Source organism: Caretta caretta, chromosome 9, assembly GCF_965140235.1.
Source record: "Caretta caretta isolate rCarCar2 chromosome 9, rCarCar1.hap1, whole genome shotgun sequence".
NCBI classification, from domain to species: Eukaryota; Metazoa; Chordata; order Testudines; family Cheloniidae; genus Caretta; species Caretta caretta.
The window spans coordinates 67,200,228-67,221,700 of record NC_134214.1 but is presented as its reverse complement, the minus strand read 5'-3'; the positions used below and the strand labels follow the sequence as shown (position 1 = coordinate 67,221,700).

The following is a 21,473-nucleotide window of genomic DNA, read 5'->3' as shown; positions in this document are numbered from 1 at the left end:
GGACTCATACTCTGTGATGTATTTTTTTTTAATTTAAAATATCACAGTTTGCCAGTGATTCTCTCTCTCTCTGTCTCTCAGAGATTAATTAGAATTATCAAGGAAAAGTGTATTTGATCGTATTTATTTATTTGGGTTAGTTAATTCTTCTGGGTAGCTGCAAAATAAACAGATTTAAACATATCCTCGTGTACTGCTACCTTCAGAGGTTTAAGTAATACAACAGGATTATCATTGACATTAGATCAGTATTAAACTTTATGCCTCAGGTGTGGAATGGTATTCTGTGTTAGCATAGTGAGGAATCTGAAGATTGTTTTTAGGACTGAATTAAAGACAAAAAGACTGACTTGTAAAGATGCTTCGCATATTAATGTCTTTCATTCTGTGTGATTATATTTGAGGTTTTTAGAGATGTGTGACTTAAATTGTTGCCAACTTTCATTTTATAACAAGTACTTTTGAAAACCTTTTTTTGTATATATCAGAATATGCCAACACTTCCCTGTTGTTCTATCTTCAGAACATATGTTAGACACATTGTATTGATAGGAGAGATTGTCAAAAGAAATTTTTTTTTTAAATAAGTTTATATATGTTATGAGCTTCAGGTATATAATATAATTGGAAATACACTTTCATCTTCTGTTTTATTATGGTTCTGTTCCAGGATGTGACTTATAATATAACCTTTTATTTAGTTTTATTTTTCTTAATCAAGATAAGATCAATAATTAAAGGAGGAAGTCTGCAAATCCATCAAATTAATATCTTAATACCTATCTTCCCACAATCACTACATTGTATCTGTGCATAACTTTAAAGCTTCATATTTGATGTTTTATTGACTACCCTCACTTATTAATAATGTCTGGATAAGTTAAGTAAAAAATAATTTCATAAAGAAGTGTTCCAGGAAACCTATATGGTGAAAAATCCTGGTCTATTTTAAAACAGTGGATGGACAAAAGTAGTAGTTTCAGTAATAGTTGACATTTTGTACACCATCTTTCATCCAAAGATCTCAAATCATAATAACTTTTAAAACTGGAAGTACATGAATAACTATATCTGTCTGGGGCTCTGGGCAGCGGTGCAAAAAAGGCAGAAGTCATTCTGCAGTGAAAGGTCACATCCTTAACAAATAATACACAATCATTCTGGAAAGAATTTGGTGAATCCTCTACTCAATGTAAATCACTGGTGAATTTTAGATAGGCAGACTGTAATTTCTCATTGGTATTTTTCTGTACACAAGGATAATAGCCTTAATCCAATGGAACTGTCATGAGAGTTATAACAAATCAGCATTCTTGCTTGCAATCCAAAATAATGTTGTTTTGTTCCATTGTAAATTCCTGGCTTTAGTCTGTATAAGCAAGAGCCATATCATTTAACAAAAAGCAAATTAACAAAACATCTTAAAAAATCATTAATGTGTTTTGAATTGAATCCCTAAGGCATTTCCAAATTCTGTAGCATGAGAAAATCCTCTTCATGCTATCTCAGTCCATTTGTGTACTCATTGCCATGATGACAATATTTTGAGTAAGAGCTTCACTGAAATCATTAATCATATTTATTTATTAAATAAGTGATTTTTAGAATCCAGTACCTTGGTATTAATTTCTTCAAGTTTATAAGAATGATCATTAATCAATTTCCTCTCAAGAAAAAAGGATTTTGCATATCAAAATGCATTTTTAGTTGTTTGATTATGAAGATAGACTCTGGACCATATCTCTCAGAAAATTACCTCTACTTCCATGAACTTCCTGGGCTTCAGAGCTGCAAGAGATGTAAGTTCTTCTAGAAGGAATTATCCATGTAATGTAGGATTAGATGTTTGTTTTCTCTCCCCTTTCCAGGGGTAAAGTGTCTTACTTAGCCCTCAGTAACCATATATGATTAATTAGTATATTTTGGAATGACCTATTAAACATACTCAATGAATCCCCATTACTGCCACCCAGTTTGTTCCCCAGGCTGCCGGAGTGTTAATTACCTGGAAAGATTTAAAGGGGGCAGGGCCTGACATTATTCAAACTTCTCCATGGCTAACATTTCAGATGTCAATAAGAGACTTGAAGAAGAAGAAGACGATGCAGCTCAAAAATTATCTTGTTACCGCTCTCAAAATTTGTATGCAGGCAAAACTGGCAATCAGGATGGTGCAGATTGTCTGATTGGAGATTAAACTCCAAGCCAGGAGGTCTCCGTGTACCCAGACTTGTATAGGATGTTTATTCCAGCCCCAAAGAATAGTCCCATAAAATGAGAACTGTTAATACAGTACCAACTTTTCCATGAACTTGGACCATCCAAACGCCCATAGCTCCATAAATACCTGTATCTGATGTGTGTGCACATGCGTGTGGAACCTTCCCAGCTTCCATAGCTCCATAAATACTGGCAACTGTGTGTGTGTTTGTGTGCGCGCGTGCATAGCTCCATAAATACCTGTATTTGGGGTGTGTTTTAGTTATCCTGTAGAGGAGCCTTGGCTTTCTGTAGTAGTTGCTGACTCAAAATGATGCAGATATTTTAAATTGAAAATGGGTCTTAATAATAAATGAGCATTTGTGCTGCAGTCTGAGTGTGTGCAAACAGAGGTATAATAAACAGCAGAAATAATTTTATCATCACACATCTGCTATTTGTTCTAAATGTAATCCCAGCAGGATTACTCTTTTGCTTGTTCAGTCTGTTTGATTCTAACACCATTTTCGCTGTCTGGAGATGGTTTATCATTTTACTTCTAAAGCAAATTGAACCAGTAACAAAAAAAAGAAGATAATTCGTACCAAAGTTTATGTAATTTTCATAAGTAGATGTAGTTAATCATAAACCTGAGTAAAAATAATTTGGAAATGAATACACTTTATTGGGAAATAAAAACATGATTATCACACAAGGTAAACAGAAGTATAACGATTGTATTTGAAGAGGCTTTTTCTTTTATTAGTACAATAGCAAATTTAACTTTGTACCTCAGTTAATACCTTGAATATCTTTAAACAGTTAACTTGGAGTGGGGAGGGATGAACACAAACAACTTCCTGATGATTAGATGAGACTATATTTGGTTATAGTATGTCTTATTAAAACAGTTCTGGATATTTTAGAAAATATGTTAAAAAAAAAAAAGTAGTAGTGTCTTCCATGGGTATGTGATATTAGTTGCAAGATTGTAGACTTGATCTTCATCTGAGGTAAAGGAGGGAAGAAAAAATGAAACCACCTTCTTTTGAGCTTCAGTGGGCATCAGATCATCTTTCACTAGTCCTTGTAAAATAGTCTTTACAAGGAAAACTGACCATTTCAACCCTTTTTTTCCCATGGTCTCCCCATCTCCATCACAACTAAACTTTTCACCTTCACCTTTGAAGCCCTATATATCCTTGCCCCTCCTTACTCAACCTTCTCTCTTGTTTTGTTGTTCCCTGTCCTCTTCCTTCAGTAAGTGACCTACTTGTCCCACAAGTGTCTTTCATTCTGCTCTTCACTCAAGGAACACCATTCCTGAGCTACTCTGCGCGGAAGGATTTAAGTGAAGACTCACTTCTGTTACGATGTCTATCCCTGAGTTTAGATAACTAACTTTGCAACTCTAAAATAATCAAGAAATGGGCAGCTGTCTTGTTAGTTCTGTGTTCCTGCTGTCACCCTGGACGCTCTGTTTGTACGTTGTGTTCCTTTCTCCCATCATTTGCTTTCTATAATATTGAGATCTCTGTGCATGATTTGTCTGTATAGCACTTAACTCTGCCAAATTATTAATACACTGTAATACATTTTATTAGCTGCAGTGGCGTTCCAGACCATTTGGAAACATACATGATTAAAAAGTTTAATATTAAATATTATAATAAAATACTCCTAAATTACTTTTTATCCATATTTCATAAATAAGTAGACACAAAAGTAGCAAAACACAGATTTCTACAACCTTTGGTTTTAAAACAAAAACAAAATTCTTGGCTGGGTAAACTTAAAAAGAAAAAAAAAAAGTTGTGAACCTGCTTGTTTTCTGCTTGTTTTCAACACATTTTAACATTACTGCAGTTGAAGCACAGTTAGTTACCTTGTTAATGTATTTGTGACTGATAAAATCAGCTTTGAAGCAACAACTACAAGACTTCCCCCTTGGAGAAATAATGTGTGCAGGGTGTCTGTGTACGAACAACTTGAGTGCATTTATGTATGCTTACTTTGTTCCCTGCAGCTCTTTTTAAATATTAGTATTTTCCATGTTGCATTGGATTATGCAAGTAAAATAGAAGACCTTGAAATGCACACTTACTAAACTACATTAACTGTGTCAGTGCTTTGTTTTTGAAAAGGGAAATGAATTATGGAGGAGCATTTTGACAGTTGCAACCATTAAAAGACATTGACTGAAAGATTCTGAGACACTGTCAGTTCCCTGAAATGCTATGTGTAAATTAAATTTAAGTTGTATCCTCTTTTAAAGGGAAAATGAAAGTAATAATGGGCAAAATGACTTTTCCCCAAGGTCACAAAAATTAAATTTCTTTATGTGCTTCCTTGGATATTTAATTTGTGAGAATTTATTATATAGAAAAAACAAATAGAGGTAATTATTACTTAAGCATCAAATAGAGCAAAGGATTCATGACAATGTGTTGAGGCAAATTTCCATTTTCACTTTTATTTCATGGGAACGTGTATCTTGATCGATGTGTGCATTCAATTCAAGTGCATTTTTTCCTATGAAGAAATAAGGAAAGGACAAAGATTTGTTCTTCAGAACTGTGAAAACTAGACTGGAACTGGTCACGTAATATTCTATTTATTTCTATTTTTTTCTTACAGGACTGACACTTTACCAGCTCTGCTTTTAATTCATGTAAGCTTGTAACTGGTATTGAAGGGGTTGTACTATATAATCAGTACGAAACTTTCTTAGTATTCTATCCAAACTCAGTGAGTGTGAGGTTTTGCGTCATTTGAGTCACAACTGCCAACTGTTGATCCTGTATCTGAAGGTTTTAGGCATTGTGTTCACATGTATAAAACAAATGTCTTTGCAAACTAATGTTTTTTGAAAACTATGTACAGTATGCTTTTAGAATCTGTGACTGACAGGTATGTTGCAGGTCTTGGAGCTAGAATAAAGAGCAGGTGTGGTATTGTGTGCAGTCTTTGCCAGGGCTTTCCCTAAAAAAGAAATCAAGCGTGTTTCTCCATAACAAAGTCTATGGACAGAACCAGCATGAGAAAAAGAAATCATAATGTTAAAAAGCAAAACAACTATAAGAACACTACTTAATTCTAGATGGCATAGGCACAGTGATAGTTATGCCATTCTAAAATGAGTTTGACAAAATAAATTAGGGTCTTTTGCAGTTTAAACACAATTTATGTACAATATGATGGACTTAATCATGGAGAGCCCAATTCTGTTCTTCTGCAAGTAGCATGGCTCAGTGAGTTGAAATGAGATGAGAAAGAACAGTTAGGTTTTGGTAAGAAAGTAAGGGCATTATAGTTCAATACCTTCACTTAACTAACAATTAACATTTAAGGAAAATAAAGTTTGGGGAATGCTGTAGGAAAATTGCCAAAATGTGGAAAGTAGTTAAGTTCTCCATTCTATGAACAGGAATAATTTTACATCCCACTTCTGAAATACCATAAAGTGAAAGCTATGATGCATGAAAGATTGTATTCTACTGTTACAGTGGTGTCACAGACTCATCTATACCGAAGTTTTCCATTTAAAAACCTTTAGTTGTAGTAGCCTTACAAAACTACAGTAGGCTGAAACATGAGTAGTGAGTCAGAGATACAATTTTTGTAATTTGAATTCCAACATATATTCAATGATGAAAGTGATTTTTTAACATAAATATATGGAAATACATGTTGACCACAGTTTGGGTCAGCAAGCAGCTGATGTTGCTTAACTGTGATGGAGACTGTAATAAGTCCTATAAGTTTTAGCAAGGACATTTGAACTGCGTCCACTTCCCAGAGGAGTTTGTACATCAGTAAGATAGTGTAATGTTAGCTTGTGAGAATGGCTTGCATTTAGTTAGGGTGTGCATTACTTTTATTCCTTTCTGCTCCGGCTTCCCTTCTGTAGGTCTGGAAAGCGTCCTTAAATGTATTCAACCTTTTTCTGCAACGTAGTCTATTAGATAGCAGATTCTGGAACTCAGCAAAGGCAGTCCAGGTGGACTAGACTGTATGTATGCTATCTGAAACTGTTTTGTAAAGGTGTAGGGGGAAAAAAATGGGTCCTTAAGCATTCATCACAAGGGATCCTATAAAATCCTTATGCTACTCTAGAGCTGATTCAGACATTATCTTCTGCCATCAGTGCTCCAGTTTTCTGTCTTCCCAGTTTGTCTACCATAAGTCATCGGTGAGCAATGGCGATCTGTGGCGGCAAGGCAGAGGGAAGGACAGCCACTAGGAACTAGTGCATTGATGAGTGTGTACAATAGTAGTACACATGTTCTGTCAGCCTGGCAACATTATGATCCAGCTGGACACCTGTGTTTCACAGGAAACCTAAGATCCTTGAGTCTCTTAGAGCAGATAAGTATATCCTGCTCAATTTAAAAAAAAAAAAAGCTAGTCTTTTCTTCTTACACATGACAAAGAAAAAACTGTGCAAGAATAAATTTTAAATATATTGATTTAACTATAAAATTAGGGATTTCTGTACACCTGTACTACCCAAAGTATATTTATTTAAAATAAAGCAATGAAGAGGGGCATGCAAATTAGGCCTGTCCTTTTGCCAGAGTTCAATTGGTCATATGATACATGCAGCATTTTCTTTGTGTATAGTGAGATGAGCTTATGAACCAATTTTACATCTTGCTTAGCATTATCAGAGGAGAAGAGGTTGAAAAGTTATGCTTAATAGCTAAAGCCCCAGAGACTTATGCAGTTTTGGAATGGTTTCCATTTCTGTGTAAATGTCTTTCAAGTGATGACTGCAGACTGCTTTTGTGGATAAGGCCCAGAGTTATTTTGGGAAGTAAAATTTTGCTTTCTATGTGGGTGCGAAGGAAGATAATACTCCTTATTTATAATTTAATGAGGAAGATGAAATCACAGGGGCAAAAAAAAAAAAAGTTGGGAGCCAATGACTAATACTTGAATGTGTTGGTGCCAGTGGTTCAGAGATCACAGCCCTAACTCTTTAATACTGGAAAATCATGATTCCTGTCACAGAGGCTGTTTAGTGGAGATGCTGACATCTGTATAAACCCATCTAACTTACTGATTTGTTGTGTTACTTGTACGTTAAGAGATCAATGTTTGCATGCATTGGAAATATCCAAATGGGGAAAAAAATAGAGGGTCTCACAATATTCCCTTAATTACCAAGTCATCTTACAAACATCGTACAATATAAAATGTTTAACAAATGCTCATTAAAATCACAGCAATTAGCAGAATATGAAGGTAAAGTAATATGCTTTTTTATTTCTTTGGTTCCAGAATTTGGTGAAGAATCTTCCTGAACAGAAGGAACTCAGTGCCTTAGCCCAGTTAAAGCATGAATATGATGATCTCTGTGAGCCAGAACAGTTTGGAGTTGTGGTATGTATTCGACTAATATTCAGCCGGGGTTGTCATTTATAAGATACATTAAAAGGAAAAACATTTAAATAGTGTATTGATTTTTTTCATTACTGTTAATGCATGTTTTTCAGACTGCACATATTGTGGACCACTGTCTGTCTCTCTCTCTCTCTCATTTATTTTGCACAATATTGGCAAAAATCAGGAAATTAAGGTTCTTATGGAATAGAATCCCTACAGGTACTTAACAGAGCCTACTCTATACTGTACCACTGAAAGGAACAGTGATGTATAATTAACGGCCACTTTCTATAAAAGTCATTTCTATGACAAATCAAATCTCTCTGCTGATTGACAATGGAGTGCTGTTGATAAATAATAGAGCAGAAGAGGTACATTTTAGGACTTCTTAAGGATTCATTTATGCAGAGTCATCGACTGATGATTTTTTTCGCCCATTTGTTGTTTGTACTTAATATCTAAGAGACTGCATTGGCAATTGAAAGAGTTAGCCTATGTATTATTTCTCAGTTCAGATATTCCTCCCTCGCCTTGCAATAAAAAATTAGGCTATTCATGCTCATATATTTGTAACATATATCATTTTGCTACTAAAAGGAGTGGAACTTGAGAAAAGATCCAAGATATCTTATTAAGACGAATCAATAAATTTAGAGTTTATAATAAACTTTGTTTATTCAGATAAATTGTGGACCTGACTGCAAAACCTAGTAAAACCTCTGCATTTGGGAAAATTTCAGATCTGGATCCAAATTCTGGGCTAGATTCTGATGATACTCATGTTGAGTTGCAGCACTTGTCTCCAAAAAGTAGTCCCTATTCGGAGACAAAGTATGACCAAAATAAGAAAATCAAAATGTGTCCATTTGTGACTAGGACTCATCTCTAAATCAAATGTTCCAATATAGCATAAGTTACGTAGTAAAGTCTAAGTTCCAAAAGTACTATCCAGAAGTGTTTTGTAAAAAGTGTGTAGTTCAATTGCTATATATGCAGTAAATCAGATTGTCACAAAAATAACTGCAATTTTGGCTAGAGATCGTAGTCTCTCCTGGGAAAAATGTTATAAGCAGATATCCATTAGAACAGGAGTTCTTAAATTTCATTAAACTGCGACCCCTCTTCTGACAATAAAGTTATTACATGACCCCTGGAGAGGGGCCGGGGGGGGCGGAGCCCAAGCCCTGCCACCCCAGGTTGTGGGTGAGAGGGGGTTGCAGCCTAAGCACCATTGCCCCAGGTGGGGCTGGAGCTCCGGCTTCAGCTTCAGACCTGAGTCCCAGCAAATCTAATGCTAGCCCTGGTGACCCAGTCAAATGGGGTCGCAACCCACTTTGGGGTCCTGACCCACAGTTTGGAAACCGCTGCATTAGAAGTTCAGTTTGGGCACCCAGTTTGACTGCACAAAATATAAGTAAGTCAGTCCTTACAACGCTTCTCAGATGTTGAGGCAAAGGAAAAACATTTGGCCTGATCAGATGTGGCTTTTTTAAATATAGGAACTGGAAAATGAAAGGTTTAGTGATTTTTCATATATTTTCTAGCTTTTTAATGAATGGCCTAGTTCTACAATGTCGTCCCTTTTGGAGAGACCAATTTATACAGGAGCAACTTCAAAGGTAATCTGGGGAGGGGGTTCAGGAGGACCCTGTGGTTGGAGGGGAGGAGAGGAGAAGAGAGGTAAAGGTAACAGAGAGTAGCATACAACCTCAAGAAAAGAATTAGTTCAGGTTGATTCTGTTGTTGAGGTAGTTTATTCTATTTATCAGTGTCTGAAGGCATACTTTTCAAAAAGTAGGTCAATTGTTTTGAGACACACCTTACTATTGCTAAGTAGTTTGCTAGGTTTTTTTACAGGCTAAAAAAAAAAAGGCCCTGGTTACTCCTTTTCTGTGCAAAAGTATATAAAAGGGAACTATTTAATGCCAAACCTTTAAGTTACAGTGGCAACACAGAAAAAGTCATCCAGCAGTTTCCATGAAGTCTTCCCTAAGGATCTTCTGTCTCTCCTAAATTATTTTCAGTTTGTAAGCCACACATTCCACCTTGATATGTTTAATGTGTTAAAGCTCCCATACTTTCACCACAGGAGGATGTAGGCTCCCTTTGGAGTCATTGGCATTTGTGTGTGTGTTTGTGTGTGTACTGGTTTTTTTTAATCAACCCATGTTTATCATAGAGGTAGATTCTGTTTAAAATCAGAAACATTCTTCCCTCAGAAGCTGTGTCCTTGAGTCTGCTTCATTCCAGGCCCTGCTGGTCCTGGGATGAGCCATAAATAAGGCTACGTTTTAGTCATGGGTATATTTAGTAAAATTTATGGACAGGTCATGGGCAGTAAACGAAGTTTCATGGCCTCTGACCTGTCCATGACTTGTACTGTATACCCCTAACTAAAACTTGGTCCTGGGGGCTGCGGGTGCTCTTCTGGGGCAGGCGGGTGGTGGTGGGCGGCCTGTGATTCATGCTGGTGGGGGTTGGGGGCGTGGAGCCGGCAGCGGTGCGTGGCCCGGCGCCCCTGCTGGTGGTGGCGTGGTGGGAAGTGTTGGCAGAATCCCAGGCTCCCTATCCAGCTCCGCGTGTCCCTTCAGCTCCTAGGAGGAGGGAAGGTTGGGGGGCTCCGCATGCTGCCCTCGCCATGAGTTCTGGCTCCATAGCTGTGGTTCCCGGCCGATGGGAGCTGCAGGGGCAGAGCACAGAGCTCCCTGGCCCCTCTGCCTAGAAGCTGCATGGACATGCTGGCCGCTTCCAGGGGGAGCCTCCCCCCCACTAGGTAAGTGCCACCGTGCTCTCCAACCCAGCCCTGATCCCCCTCCCACACCTAAACTGCTGCCGAGTATTTGAGCAGCCCCTGAGCTGGCTGCACCGGCCGCTGCAACAGTCACAGAGTCACAGAAAGTCACAGAATCTATAACCTCTGTGACAGACACGCAGTCTTAGCTGTAAATAAGTTTTGAATTAATACAGCCTTATTATAAATTAGGCTGTTCTTTATATTCACTCATCAAGCTGCAATAAGGGAAGTGTGTGTTTGTGTCTGTATGTGCATATATACATTTATATATACACATAGATTTAATATAATATAACATAGTTTGCTAGCAGTGTGCTTTCTACTACATCTGACAAATTTCTGATATCTTTTCTTACCCTTCTTGTGATTTCAAGAAAGCTCATCATTCTTGGTATTCAGTTATCTGGAATCCCCTGCAACCTGACTTTGGTAACAGACCTTATCACTGTATCCTTTTCCCCCTAAACTCTAGGCTTTTTTTTTTTTTCTTTCTTAATCTTGTTTGTTCCTTGTCCTCTGTCAGCTATGGATATGAGTTTTCTCACAGCTGCCTGCATTTTAATAATTTGGTTTATTAAATCAAAAATAATTTACCCTTTTCTCTTCAACCTGTTATTGGTTTGTGGTTATGGCCAACAACTGTTATCTGTGCTAAATAAATTTAATAGTAAAGCTATAAACTGGAAAAATCTGATTGGAATAACATTAGTTAAAGCTATGTTTCACTTTCCTGGCCAATCAGCAAAATGAAAGGAAAAAAAAATTGTGTGATTTCACTAATAATATTTAGAATTTACATTCGGTGTAGTAACTTTCATTGGTCAAAATGAAAATGGAAAAAAAATAATGTTGATATGATCACAAAGCCACAAAGTGTTTGAAGACACAGATTACTTTTCAGATCCAGTAGTTGCTTTACCTTTTAAAACCAGATAGGTAGATTAATATTGACATACGCAAGTAAAAACATGGTACTGAAAATGAAGTTAAATGCATTGCTAGTGTATTAGTGACATATCATGGATCTGAAAAGCTGGTTGTAACAGCTTAGAGGTTGTATTAGTTGATGCAACCTATTTTTAATTACATGCTCATTTTTTGTTATTTTTACTTAATAACATGCCATATATTCATCCTGTCTTGGAGGATGATAGTCATGACCTTGACAGATTGCATAAAGATAACATAGCTTTTATATTCTGTATCTTGATACAGTGTATCTTGACTGGTATGAAATTTATTGTTTACAAATTGGACTGGATTGCCAACATAAATGACAATGTAACTCAAATTATTTTTTGTTCTAAAAAGCGGCAATTAGGTTAGTTCTCAGGCTTACATTTTTTATTAGGTTTGATAATGTCAACAGATATTTAAGTAACCCAATGACAGCCACTGTAATGCTGTAGTGCTAAACTGTCCTCCGTGAATTGTTAATGTTCTTGCACTGAGAGGAAAGTTTACTTACTCTTATGGCAACATCCAAGTTAGAAGAGAATCCTAGAGTAACATCATTTTAATTCACAGTTGTCAGTTACGAGTATTTGCTATTTGTGCATTCATGAGGTGTTTAGCTGCTGTTGTAGTGCATTTGATGTGTGCCATTTCTGCAAAGATGTACTTGGAATAGTTATCTTATTTTGTCATGATGTAATCAGAAAAAAGTTAAGGGTGTTGCTAAGATTATTGACCATTTAAAGTGAAGTTTTGGGTGAGAGGATTTCCCAAACAATATGCCATTTGATATAAACTGATACAAATTCTGCTGTTATACTCGGGTAAATCTGGAGTAACTCAACTGGGATGATGGGAGTTGCTGTGGATTTATACCATTATGAAAGCAGAATTTAGCTTCCTGCTTTTATAAATTGTATGCTTTCTGAAATTTCACTTATTATTATTATTATTATTATTATTTTATTTATTACTATTTATTTATTATTCCAAAAATCATTCTCATGCCCCTTGTTTTTTTTGTATAACAGTGTGGTCAATTTACCTTTGACTCAATCTATCAACCTTTCATTCAAATACTCTTAATTGTTAGTAATTTCTTTTGCATAAAATCCTACTTACCCCTAAGTGCTATTGAAAAAACTCTACCCATCTCATTCTGGTTGTCTTTACGTAGCTGTGTTTCTGCATTTGTCTCCAGACCTCTAATATCAGGACATTACAGTTAAAATTTCAAGTATCTTGTTTTTCATTAAAATAAAAAAAAGTCCAAACTTTGTTCTGTTGTCCACCATCCATTTTAGTAGTGTAAATACTACTACAATTCTGGTTTCATGTCAGTGTGAATCCCAGTGTAGGTGTACAAGTGCACAAGATCAAATTCTTTTGACCAAGAGTGTCCATCAGGGCTATTTATCCTGTTTCTTTATGCTCCCCAATGAAGGCATAAAGGGTAGGGTGGCCAAGACCCATCCTCATCTCTCACTTATGGCAGCAAATTGGAACCTGTGTCCAATATGATTAGATTCTAACATTTGTAAACTCTTCAAAAAAACAAAACAAATCCCCCCACCCCAAACTGACACCTCCTTGAATCTTCTGAAAACCTTCAGGACAATCCTAAGTCTTGAATAAATCAGTACCTGAAACTGATTTAAATGGCTATTTGATCAAGATCTCTGAAGAGAACTCCCTGTACAAGACCACCTCCCGAGAGGAGCAGCCATAAGCTGCGCCGGAGCAATCTTTGACACCAAGATGTCCATGGTGCTGGCACAGACTTCAGCACCAAAAGCATCCTACCCATCGACGGCACCCATGGAGGATGTGTGCTCCTCCTTACTATCATCTTTTTCCCAGTGTCGAACAGAATAAGATCCGACAGTGCTGTGGAGACAACTGAGTATAGGCCTGGCTTGACATGACAAGGGTGAGGCCTCATTTCTTGGGAGAAAGAATTAGGAAGTTAAATGAATTAGTGAGTTGGAAATGGGATGTCTGTACTAGCTAAGATGTGGGGGGGGGTTCCTAGTCTTGTTTATGCATTGATGTAGTGTAATAGTTTATATTTCTGAACACTGAAATTCTGAAACTTCAAAAAGAAAATGCATCAAAATTTGTTAAAGTGAAGAATTTTCTCATCTCTAATCAGATAAGGAGGTTCCTTTTTAAGGGTGTTTTATTTTCCCATTCGATTAATGATCTGAATGGACAGACTAAACTCCAGGGAGTCTTGGATTAATGATAATCTGAATGCTGCTGTTAGGAAGAACATGTTAAAAAGTAAATACAGGAGGACAGACAAGCTAAAATAAAGATAGATTTTTTTAATATGTGTATACCTATTTCTATATACAAATTAGGTATGTTAATTATTAATAAGGTTTTAATTTACTAATCAATGTACCCATCAAACTTAATAAAGGTCAGAATTAAATGTTTAAAATTCATTTAGAAAAGGAATATTTTGTAATTAGGCTACTTATTATAACAGACTAATTAGCTTAATATTAATCTTCTTTGTGAATGGAAATGTGATGCTCCAACTTTCATTTAGATGAAGCATTACGATCAATTATATATTCAAATTAAGTATCTGGACAGTTTTGAAGTTATATCCCAGGCCTAAATAGTTTCACATTTAATAGGAATCAACTTAATGATGTTCAAGTACAATAGGGAAAATATATTTGTTGGCCCAACGCTATTACATATTGAGAAAAAAGTTGTGTCCCTTAATAAGCAGAGCATCATCTTCTCTGACATGGGTGGCATGCACCTCTAAAGGCGGGAGGGTTGGAGCTAGTCAGCCCTGGTCAATCATCAGACTTGATACAGCATGGCCAGAGGGCAGCAGAAGAGTGGTAGAGGGGAGATATGTAAGCCCCAGGATGACGAGAGCATTATTCCCTGTAGAGAGAAGAGAGGTTGCTATACATTAATTAGAGCACCTGAAGCGAATTAGAGTACCTGAAGCCAGTCACCTGATAAAAACCCTCTGCTTCAATCAGATGGGGAGGAGTTGAAGCAGAGTGGTTTGGTGTTGGAGCAGAGGAGAGTTTGGAGAAGTGCTGTGGCGGGCTAGAACACCAAGACCCTAGGTAAAGGGAAACCCGGCTTGTGCAGAGAGAGGGCAGAAAGCCCCACAAGCTGAAGGACCGTTGAGGGAAGTAGCCCAGGGGAAGGAATCGCTAGTTCAAGTGGTTTGCCGCTATTTCTAGGGCCCCTGGACTGGGACCCGGAGTAGAGTGCGGGACTAGGTCCCTCCCTCTCCATTCCCTTTCTCTGGGATACTAGTGGGACAGTTGATACCCCAGATGAGGGGCAAGAAACAGTGCCCAGACCCCCCCCCCCCCCCCACACACACAAGAAGAGAAAGCACGGGATCCATCATAGTAGTGCCGGCAGTTTGCCACACGTGGTGTTAGGGGCGGGATTACCGCACTGTGGACTTAAACTAGGGTTAGCCAAAACCATCCCATCCCTAAAATGGACGACGTGGTCAAGGCCCTAATACAAGCCACCGTGGCCAGCAGGAGGCTACCCGGGTCCAAGCAACTGACCAACAGGAGGCGACTTAGGTGCAGCAGGAGACTAATCGTCTGTTGGTGAGTCAAGCTTCCCAGGACTGAGCCCTGCTGCAGGAGCTGATGAACCAGATGAAGGCCCTTATGGAGATGAACCATAAGTGCGATGGGACCCGGACCATATGGGCTAGCCACTGCCTACAGAGAATGACACGGGAGGATGATGTTTAGGAATACCTCCTGGCTTCTGAGAGAGCAGCCCTGTGGGAGGCCTGGCTCCGAGATCAGTGGTCTGGTATCCTCGCCCTGTTCCTATGTGCGGAGGCCCAGAAGGTCTACTACAATATGGTGCAGCAGATTACCCCCAGATGAAGGCAGAGATCCTGGCCAGATCTGGAGTAATGATGGCGTTGCGAGCCCAGAGGTTCCATGAGTGGCAGTATACAGAGGACAAGGCACCTCGATCGCAATTGTTTGACCTGACCCACCTGACTCGGAAATGGCTGCACCCTCAGGTCCTCAGTTCTGAGAAAAGGATGGAGCTCCTGGTGTTGGATCGGTATATGAGGGGGCTACCACCAGGCCTCTGGGCTTGGGTTGGCCAGAATGACCCCTCCACGTAGGATAAGTTGGTCTCCCTTGTGGAAAGATAGCTGGCAGCCCATGAACTGTTCCAGACCCCAGGAGGTGATACATGGCAAACCAGGAAGCCAGTCCCAACCCAAGGCTCCAGACTGTCGAGAACTCCAGGAGAACTGTAACTGGGAGGAAAGACACCAGGGAATGGTCTGAGGCCAAGAAGGGACCTGGGGGTTTGGGAACAGAGGGCTGGGGCGGCCGGCCAAATAGCCCCAGGCAGAGGGCATCAACCGGGGTAAGGGGTCGGTGTTACGAGTGTGGGGAATTGGGGCGTATAGTGACCCAATGCCCCAACAGGGAAGAGCCAATGCAGTGCAGTCTGGGAGATTATGGGGAGCAATGTGGCCTAATCAGCCTGGTAGGGGTCGCAGTGACCCCGTGTGGGTATACAAGGTTGGTAAAAATGAATGGTATTGAGACCATAGCATTAGTGGATTCCAGGAGTGCTGTCACGCTGGTCTTAAGGAAGTTGATGGGGTAAGACCAACTAACCTGGGCCAAAAACACAGGGGTAACGTGCATTCATGGCACCATAAATTTTCACCCCACAATCCCAGTACGGATTGAGATCCAGGGGAACACTATGAGGGTAACTGCAGGGGTGGTCTCCAGGCTCTCCTACCCGGTCTTAATTGGTAGGGACTTCACCGGGTTTGAGAGCTTACTCCCCCCAGTAGAGCCAGGGGTGGGTAGCAACTCCCGGGCTGAGACTGAGGCACCTACAGATGGCCTCACCCCAGTTTTTGCTGGATTTGCCCCAGAGTTATTTTCATCCCCCGGGAAACCCCGCAAGTCTAGACTGGAAAGGAGGGCAGATAAAAGATTAGGGACCAGGATTCTAGCAGAGAACCAGAAAGCCTCCCTTGTTGGTTGGCGAACCCGTTCAGGAGGCCAGGAGACAATTCAGGCCAGTGAGGACTCAGAGGCGGTTCCTATCCCAAGTAGGGGCAACCCAGGGGGCGGAGTAGAAATAGGTCCCCTGGAATTAGGTCAGATCAGTACAGCAAATGACACAGATGAGCGAGCGAATAACTCGATTAACCCCTATAGTACGAGAACATTTGGAAAAAATCACAAGAGGCCCAGTGGACATATTACAACCTCCGGGTGAAAGTACGGAGATTTCAACCAGGAGAACGGGTGATGGTGCTAGTGCCGACAGCAGAAAGCAAACTCCTGGCCAGCTGGCATGGGCCGTAAGAGATAGAAGAAGCCATTGGGGAGGTGGACTATAAGGTCAGACAATCAGACTGCTGAAGACCAGAGCAGGTCTACCACATCAACTTAATGAAGCCCTGGCGTGACCGGGAGACGTGTCTGGTCATTCAGGGAGCTCCACCTTAGACAGATGACCCACAGGGGCAGGTGAGGATATCTCCCGAATTAACCCCAGAAAAATGAACAGAGGTCATTGATATGATCCAACAGAACCAAGACGTATTCTCTACACAGCCAGGCCGTACGACACTGGTCCAACATCATATCGTCACCAGTTCCGGAGTAAGAGTGATGATAAGACCGTACCAAATACTGGAAACTAAAAGGGAAGAAATTCGGGTGGAAGTGAAGAAGATGCTGGAACTCGGGGTTATTGAAGAATCCCACAGCCAGTGGTCCAGCCCTATCATCCTAGTCCCCGAGCCTGACGGCACCCCGAGGTTTTGCAACGACTTCCGGAAGTTGAATGAAGTAACCCAATTTGATGCATATCCGATACCATGCATCAACGAGCTAGTTGGTTAGTTAGGCAAGGCCTGATACCTAACCACCGTGGACCTGACCAAAGGATATTGGCAAATCTCCCTGGCCGAGAATGCCAAGGAGAAGACTGCCTTCTCTACGCCTGATGGCCTGTTCCAATACACTGTCCTCCTTTTCGGACTCCATGGGGCCCCTGCAACATTCCAATGACTTATGAACAGATTGTTGCGACCCCATGCCAAGTATGCCACCTCCTATTTAGACGACATAGTCATCCATAGCCCTGACTGAAAAACACACCTAGGAAAAATAGAAGTGGTGCTAGACGCTGTGCGGAAGGCCGGCCTCACTGCCAACCCCCTCAAGAGCATGATAGGGCTAGCTGAAGCCAGATATCTCGGGTATGTAGTAGGGAGAGGCTTGGTGAAACCCCAGTGGAACAAAGTGGAGGCAATACAGGGTTGGCCTTGATCGGTCCTCAAAAAGCCGGTTTCTAGGGATAGTAGGATACTATCAGAGATTCATCCCTCATTTCGCCATGAGAGCAAGGCCGTTGATGGACCTGATAAAGGCCCCGAGATAGTAAAGTGGACTGATGCGGCGGAAGGAGCATTCGCAGATTTAAGGACAGCCCTTTGCTGTCGTCCAGTACTCATAGCTCCAGACTTTGAAAAGGAATTCGTCCTACAAGCAGACGCCTGGGAGGTAGGGCTAGGAGCCGTCCTTTCACAGATGGTAGGGGAGGAGGAACACCCGATCCTATACCTCAGCTGGAAACTCCTCCCCAGGGAACAAAAGTACGCTGTTGTTGAAAAGGAATGTCTGGCGGTAAAATGGGCCATGGAGACTCTCCGCTACTACCTACTGGGGCGGCGATTTACCCTCTTGACAGACCACGCCCCGCTCCAGTGGATGCACAGAAACAAGGAGAAGAACACAAGTGTGACTAGATGGTTCCTATCCCTGCAACCCTTTCATTGCCGGGTACAGCATAGGGCCAGAAGCCAACACAGCAACGCTGATGGCCTGTCACGACAGCACTGCCTGTCGTCCGAAGTAGCCCAACCCCATGGTGTTGAGCTGGAGGGGTCGGGGCGTAGAGTGAATATGTGATACAGCATGGCCAGAGGGCAGCAGGAGAGTGATAGAGGGGAGATATGTAAGCCCCAGGATGATGAGAGCCTTATTCCTCTGCAGAGAGATTAATTAGAGCACCTGAAGCCAATTAGAGCACCTGAAGCCAGTCACCTGATAAACCCCCCCGCTTAAATCAGACAGGGGGAGGAGTTGAGGCAGAGTGGTTTGGTTTGGTGTTGGAGCGGAGGAGAGTTTGGAGAAGTGCTGTGGCGGGCTTGAAGACCAAGACCCTAGGTAAAGGGAAGCGCAGCTTGCGCAGAGAGGGCATGAAGCCCCACAAGCTGAAGGGCCGGAGAGGGAAGTAGCCCAGGGGAAGGAATCACTAGTTCAAGTGGTTTGTTGCTATCCCTAGGGCCCCTGGGCTGGGACCTGGAGTAGAGGGTGGGCCCGGGTAGGGCCGGCTGTACAGTTTTTGCTGCCCCAAGCAGTGAAAAAAAACTGCCGCCATGGCCGGCAAAAGGGAGAAGCTGCCCCCAATTTGCTGCCGTGGCCGGCGGAACAGAGAAGCTGCCACCAAATTGCCGGCAGGACAGAGGGGCTGCTGCTGATTTGCCGCCACCGCGAAAACACTGCCGCCCGTTTCTAACTGCCGCCCCAAGCACCTGCTTGGAATGCTGGTGCCTGGAGCCGGCTCTGGGCCCCGATCCCTCCCTCTCCACTCCTGTTCTTTGGGATACTAGTGGGACAGTTGATAACCCAGACCAGGGCAAGAAATGGTGCCCTGAACCCCACCCACAAGAAGAGAAAGCGCAGGACCCATCATAGTAGTGCCAGCAATTTGCCAAAAAGACCTAGCTGGGAAAGTAATGAGTGATCATAAAAAAACAATAATTGCCTTAATTGAGGGGTGACAGTCTCCTGTAGTAGTCACTGATGAAGGAAGACTCCAGGTGGTCAGCCCTTCCTGTCATGGCTGGGTAGAAAGCACCAGCTGGAAGCTTTGTTTGCCTTTTGTGAGTTTGTGGTCATTTTGGACAATGAATGAAGCCAAGAAAGAGGGACTAAAGAGGGACTAAGGTGTGGCTGCTATCTCTCCAGGCTGGTGAGGAAGCAGTGTTTTATACAAAGTACAATATGCAAATTTAAGATATTTTAACATTTTAATTGATTCGGGTGTGGCTGCATCCAAAGGACTGACACTGGTGTCTCATATATTACCAGTTTACGGATACTGGTACTACCAAGGTTACTGTCTGTTTCATTTTGTTTTTGTTTGGTAGGGTGCCGGGGAGATTTATCAGAATGTTAAAGTAGCACTTGGTGTTAAAAGTTAGGCCACATTTTAGGTATGAGGAATATAGTTATAGCACCATAGCTACACTGGCATAACCCTGTAGTGTACAGCAATGGATGGGTTTTTTTGTGGCTGCAGGAATAACAGCTCTATGAGTGAAGGTAGCTAGGTTGACGGAAGTATTCTTCAGTGACTTGGCTACATTTACACTGGGGCTTAGGTCAGAATATCTGTGGTGCTCAGAGGTGTGGATTTTTATATCCCTAAGCTCTGTGGCTATATCAAACTAAATTTTCAGTGTAGATCAGGTTATGTGCACATGGAGAGCTACCAGGAATGATATGTTTCATTCCCTGTATGCGGCCCACCCTTGTCTTGCAGAGCTTTAATGCATCTCATTTATTCCACAGATCCACCTTTCTCCCAGCCCCTGGGAGAGTTGCATTCCTCTCCCATGTGCTCCTATAGAGTCCCATTGTCCTCTTCATGCTGTTCGTACAGGCATAATCTGTGTATTGTTCCCAGGGTCTCCCACCATCTTACTGTTTTATATATATATATATATATATATATATATACACACACACACACTCAGCAAACATTGTCCAGCTATGCCAGAAGGACAGGAGACACTGCATGTGTGGTTTAATTAAGTTGCAACTTCATTCCTAAACATCTGGGAGTATCCAGCAGATAAAAGTGTACAGTGCTGGTGATTCCCTAATTATTTACATATGACTGGGAGAGGGGCTGCTCTGAGCCCTCCCCCTTTACTCATCCTCGTCCCCAGCCAACCCGCTGCTGGGACCCTTTGTCACCAGGGGCAGATTAAGGTTTTGTGGGATCCATGGACCAGAGCAAGTGGGAGGCCCTGCCCATACCTTCCGCTTACAGTCCCCTCCATCCCCCCACTCCTGCCGGGGAAATGGGGTTGGGGCATGGGGACTTGCCCCGTTCCACTTGGAGCTCCTTCCGGGGAGTGGGGTCAGGTCGTGGGGCTTCGTCTGCTCTGCCCACGCACCCAGTGCTCTGCCCACCCAGCAAGTACCTACTCCCACTCCCTGGCTGGAGCACTGCGGGGATGGAATGGAGCAAGCCCCTGCACCCCAACCCTGTGCCCCAGCTGGAACGCTGGGCAGACAGAGTGGTTCAGAGTACTCGGACGCTCTTTTTTTCCGGGGCCTCCAATTGGCTGGGGCCCCTGGGCACAGGCCTCATTGGCCAAGTGGCTAATTCGCCACTGTCTTTCACGCTGACTGGAGTTACTCATGACATGAGTGCCTCAGAGCAGATTGTCAAAAACAGAGCAGACACCCCAAACTGGTGTTGTGTTCTGTAATTAGATTTCACCAATGTAGAACCAAATGTAAATTCCCAAAATGCAGCAATAGCCTTATATTGGAGTCACAGAGAGTTTGCTTAGACTCTCCAGTCTATCTTGCCACCCAGACAATCTGGATTTAGTGATAAATGGCCATTTATACAAAAAATCACAAATTTCTGATTACTCCCATTCCCAAGAGACCAGTCACTCACCCAGGTCAAGTTGCATTCTAGCTCTCATACCAAAGACAACGCTGGTAGCCAATTCTATAGTAAACTAAATATAATTTATTAACTCGGAAAAGGAAATGAGTTATTGGGAAATTAAAGCAGGTAAAATACACATACAGGTGAGTCACAGTCTATAATTTCTAATGGTAGTGGAGTTGTAGTAATCTATTAGTTTCCCAAAAGTCTCCCAGGGATACCCAAAATAATTCTGGGTATCTCTGTCTTCTTGTTGCATCATTCTGCCCTCTTAGAATCTAAACAGTCCAGACACGGATGATTTTTCCCTGAATCCATACTGATAGCTTCTTCTCACAGAAAACAAGCTGACAGGGTCACCACCTATGCT

The 21,473-nt window shown here is 41.5% G+C and overlaps 1 protein-coding gene across 5 annotated transcripts in view; it reads left to right on the top strand.

The window, feature by feature from the left end:
* Window positions 1-21,473, top strand: part of DIAPH2 (diaphanous related formin 2) — an 838,844-nt gene that overhangs the window by 348,660 nt on the left and 468,711 nt on the right. For all 5 annotated transcript variants that reach the window (XM_075132420.1, XM_075132419.1, XM_075132418.1 and 2 more), the window contains one exon: window positions 7,483-7,584. In XM_075132420.1, coding sequence (XP_074988521.1) covers window positions 7,483-7,584 — 102 coding nt within the window. The remainder of the gene's footprint in view (window positions 1-7,482; window positions 7,585-21,473) is intronic.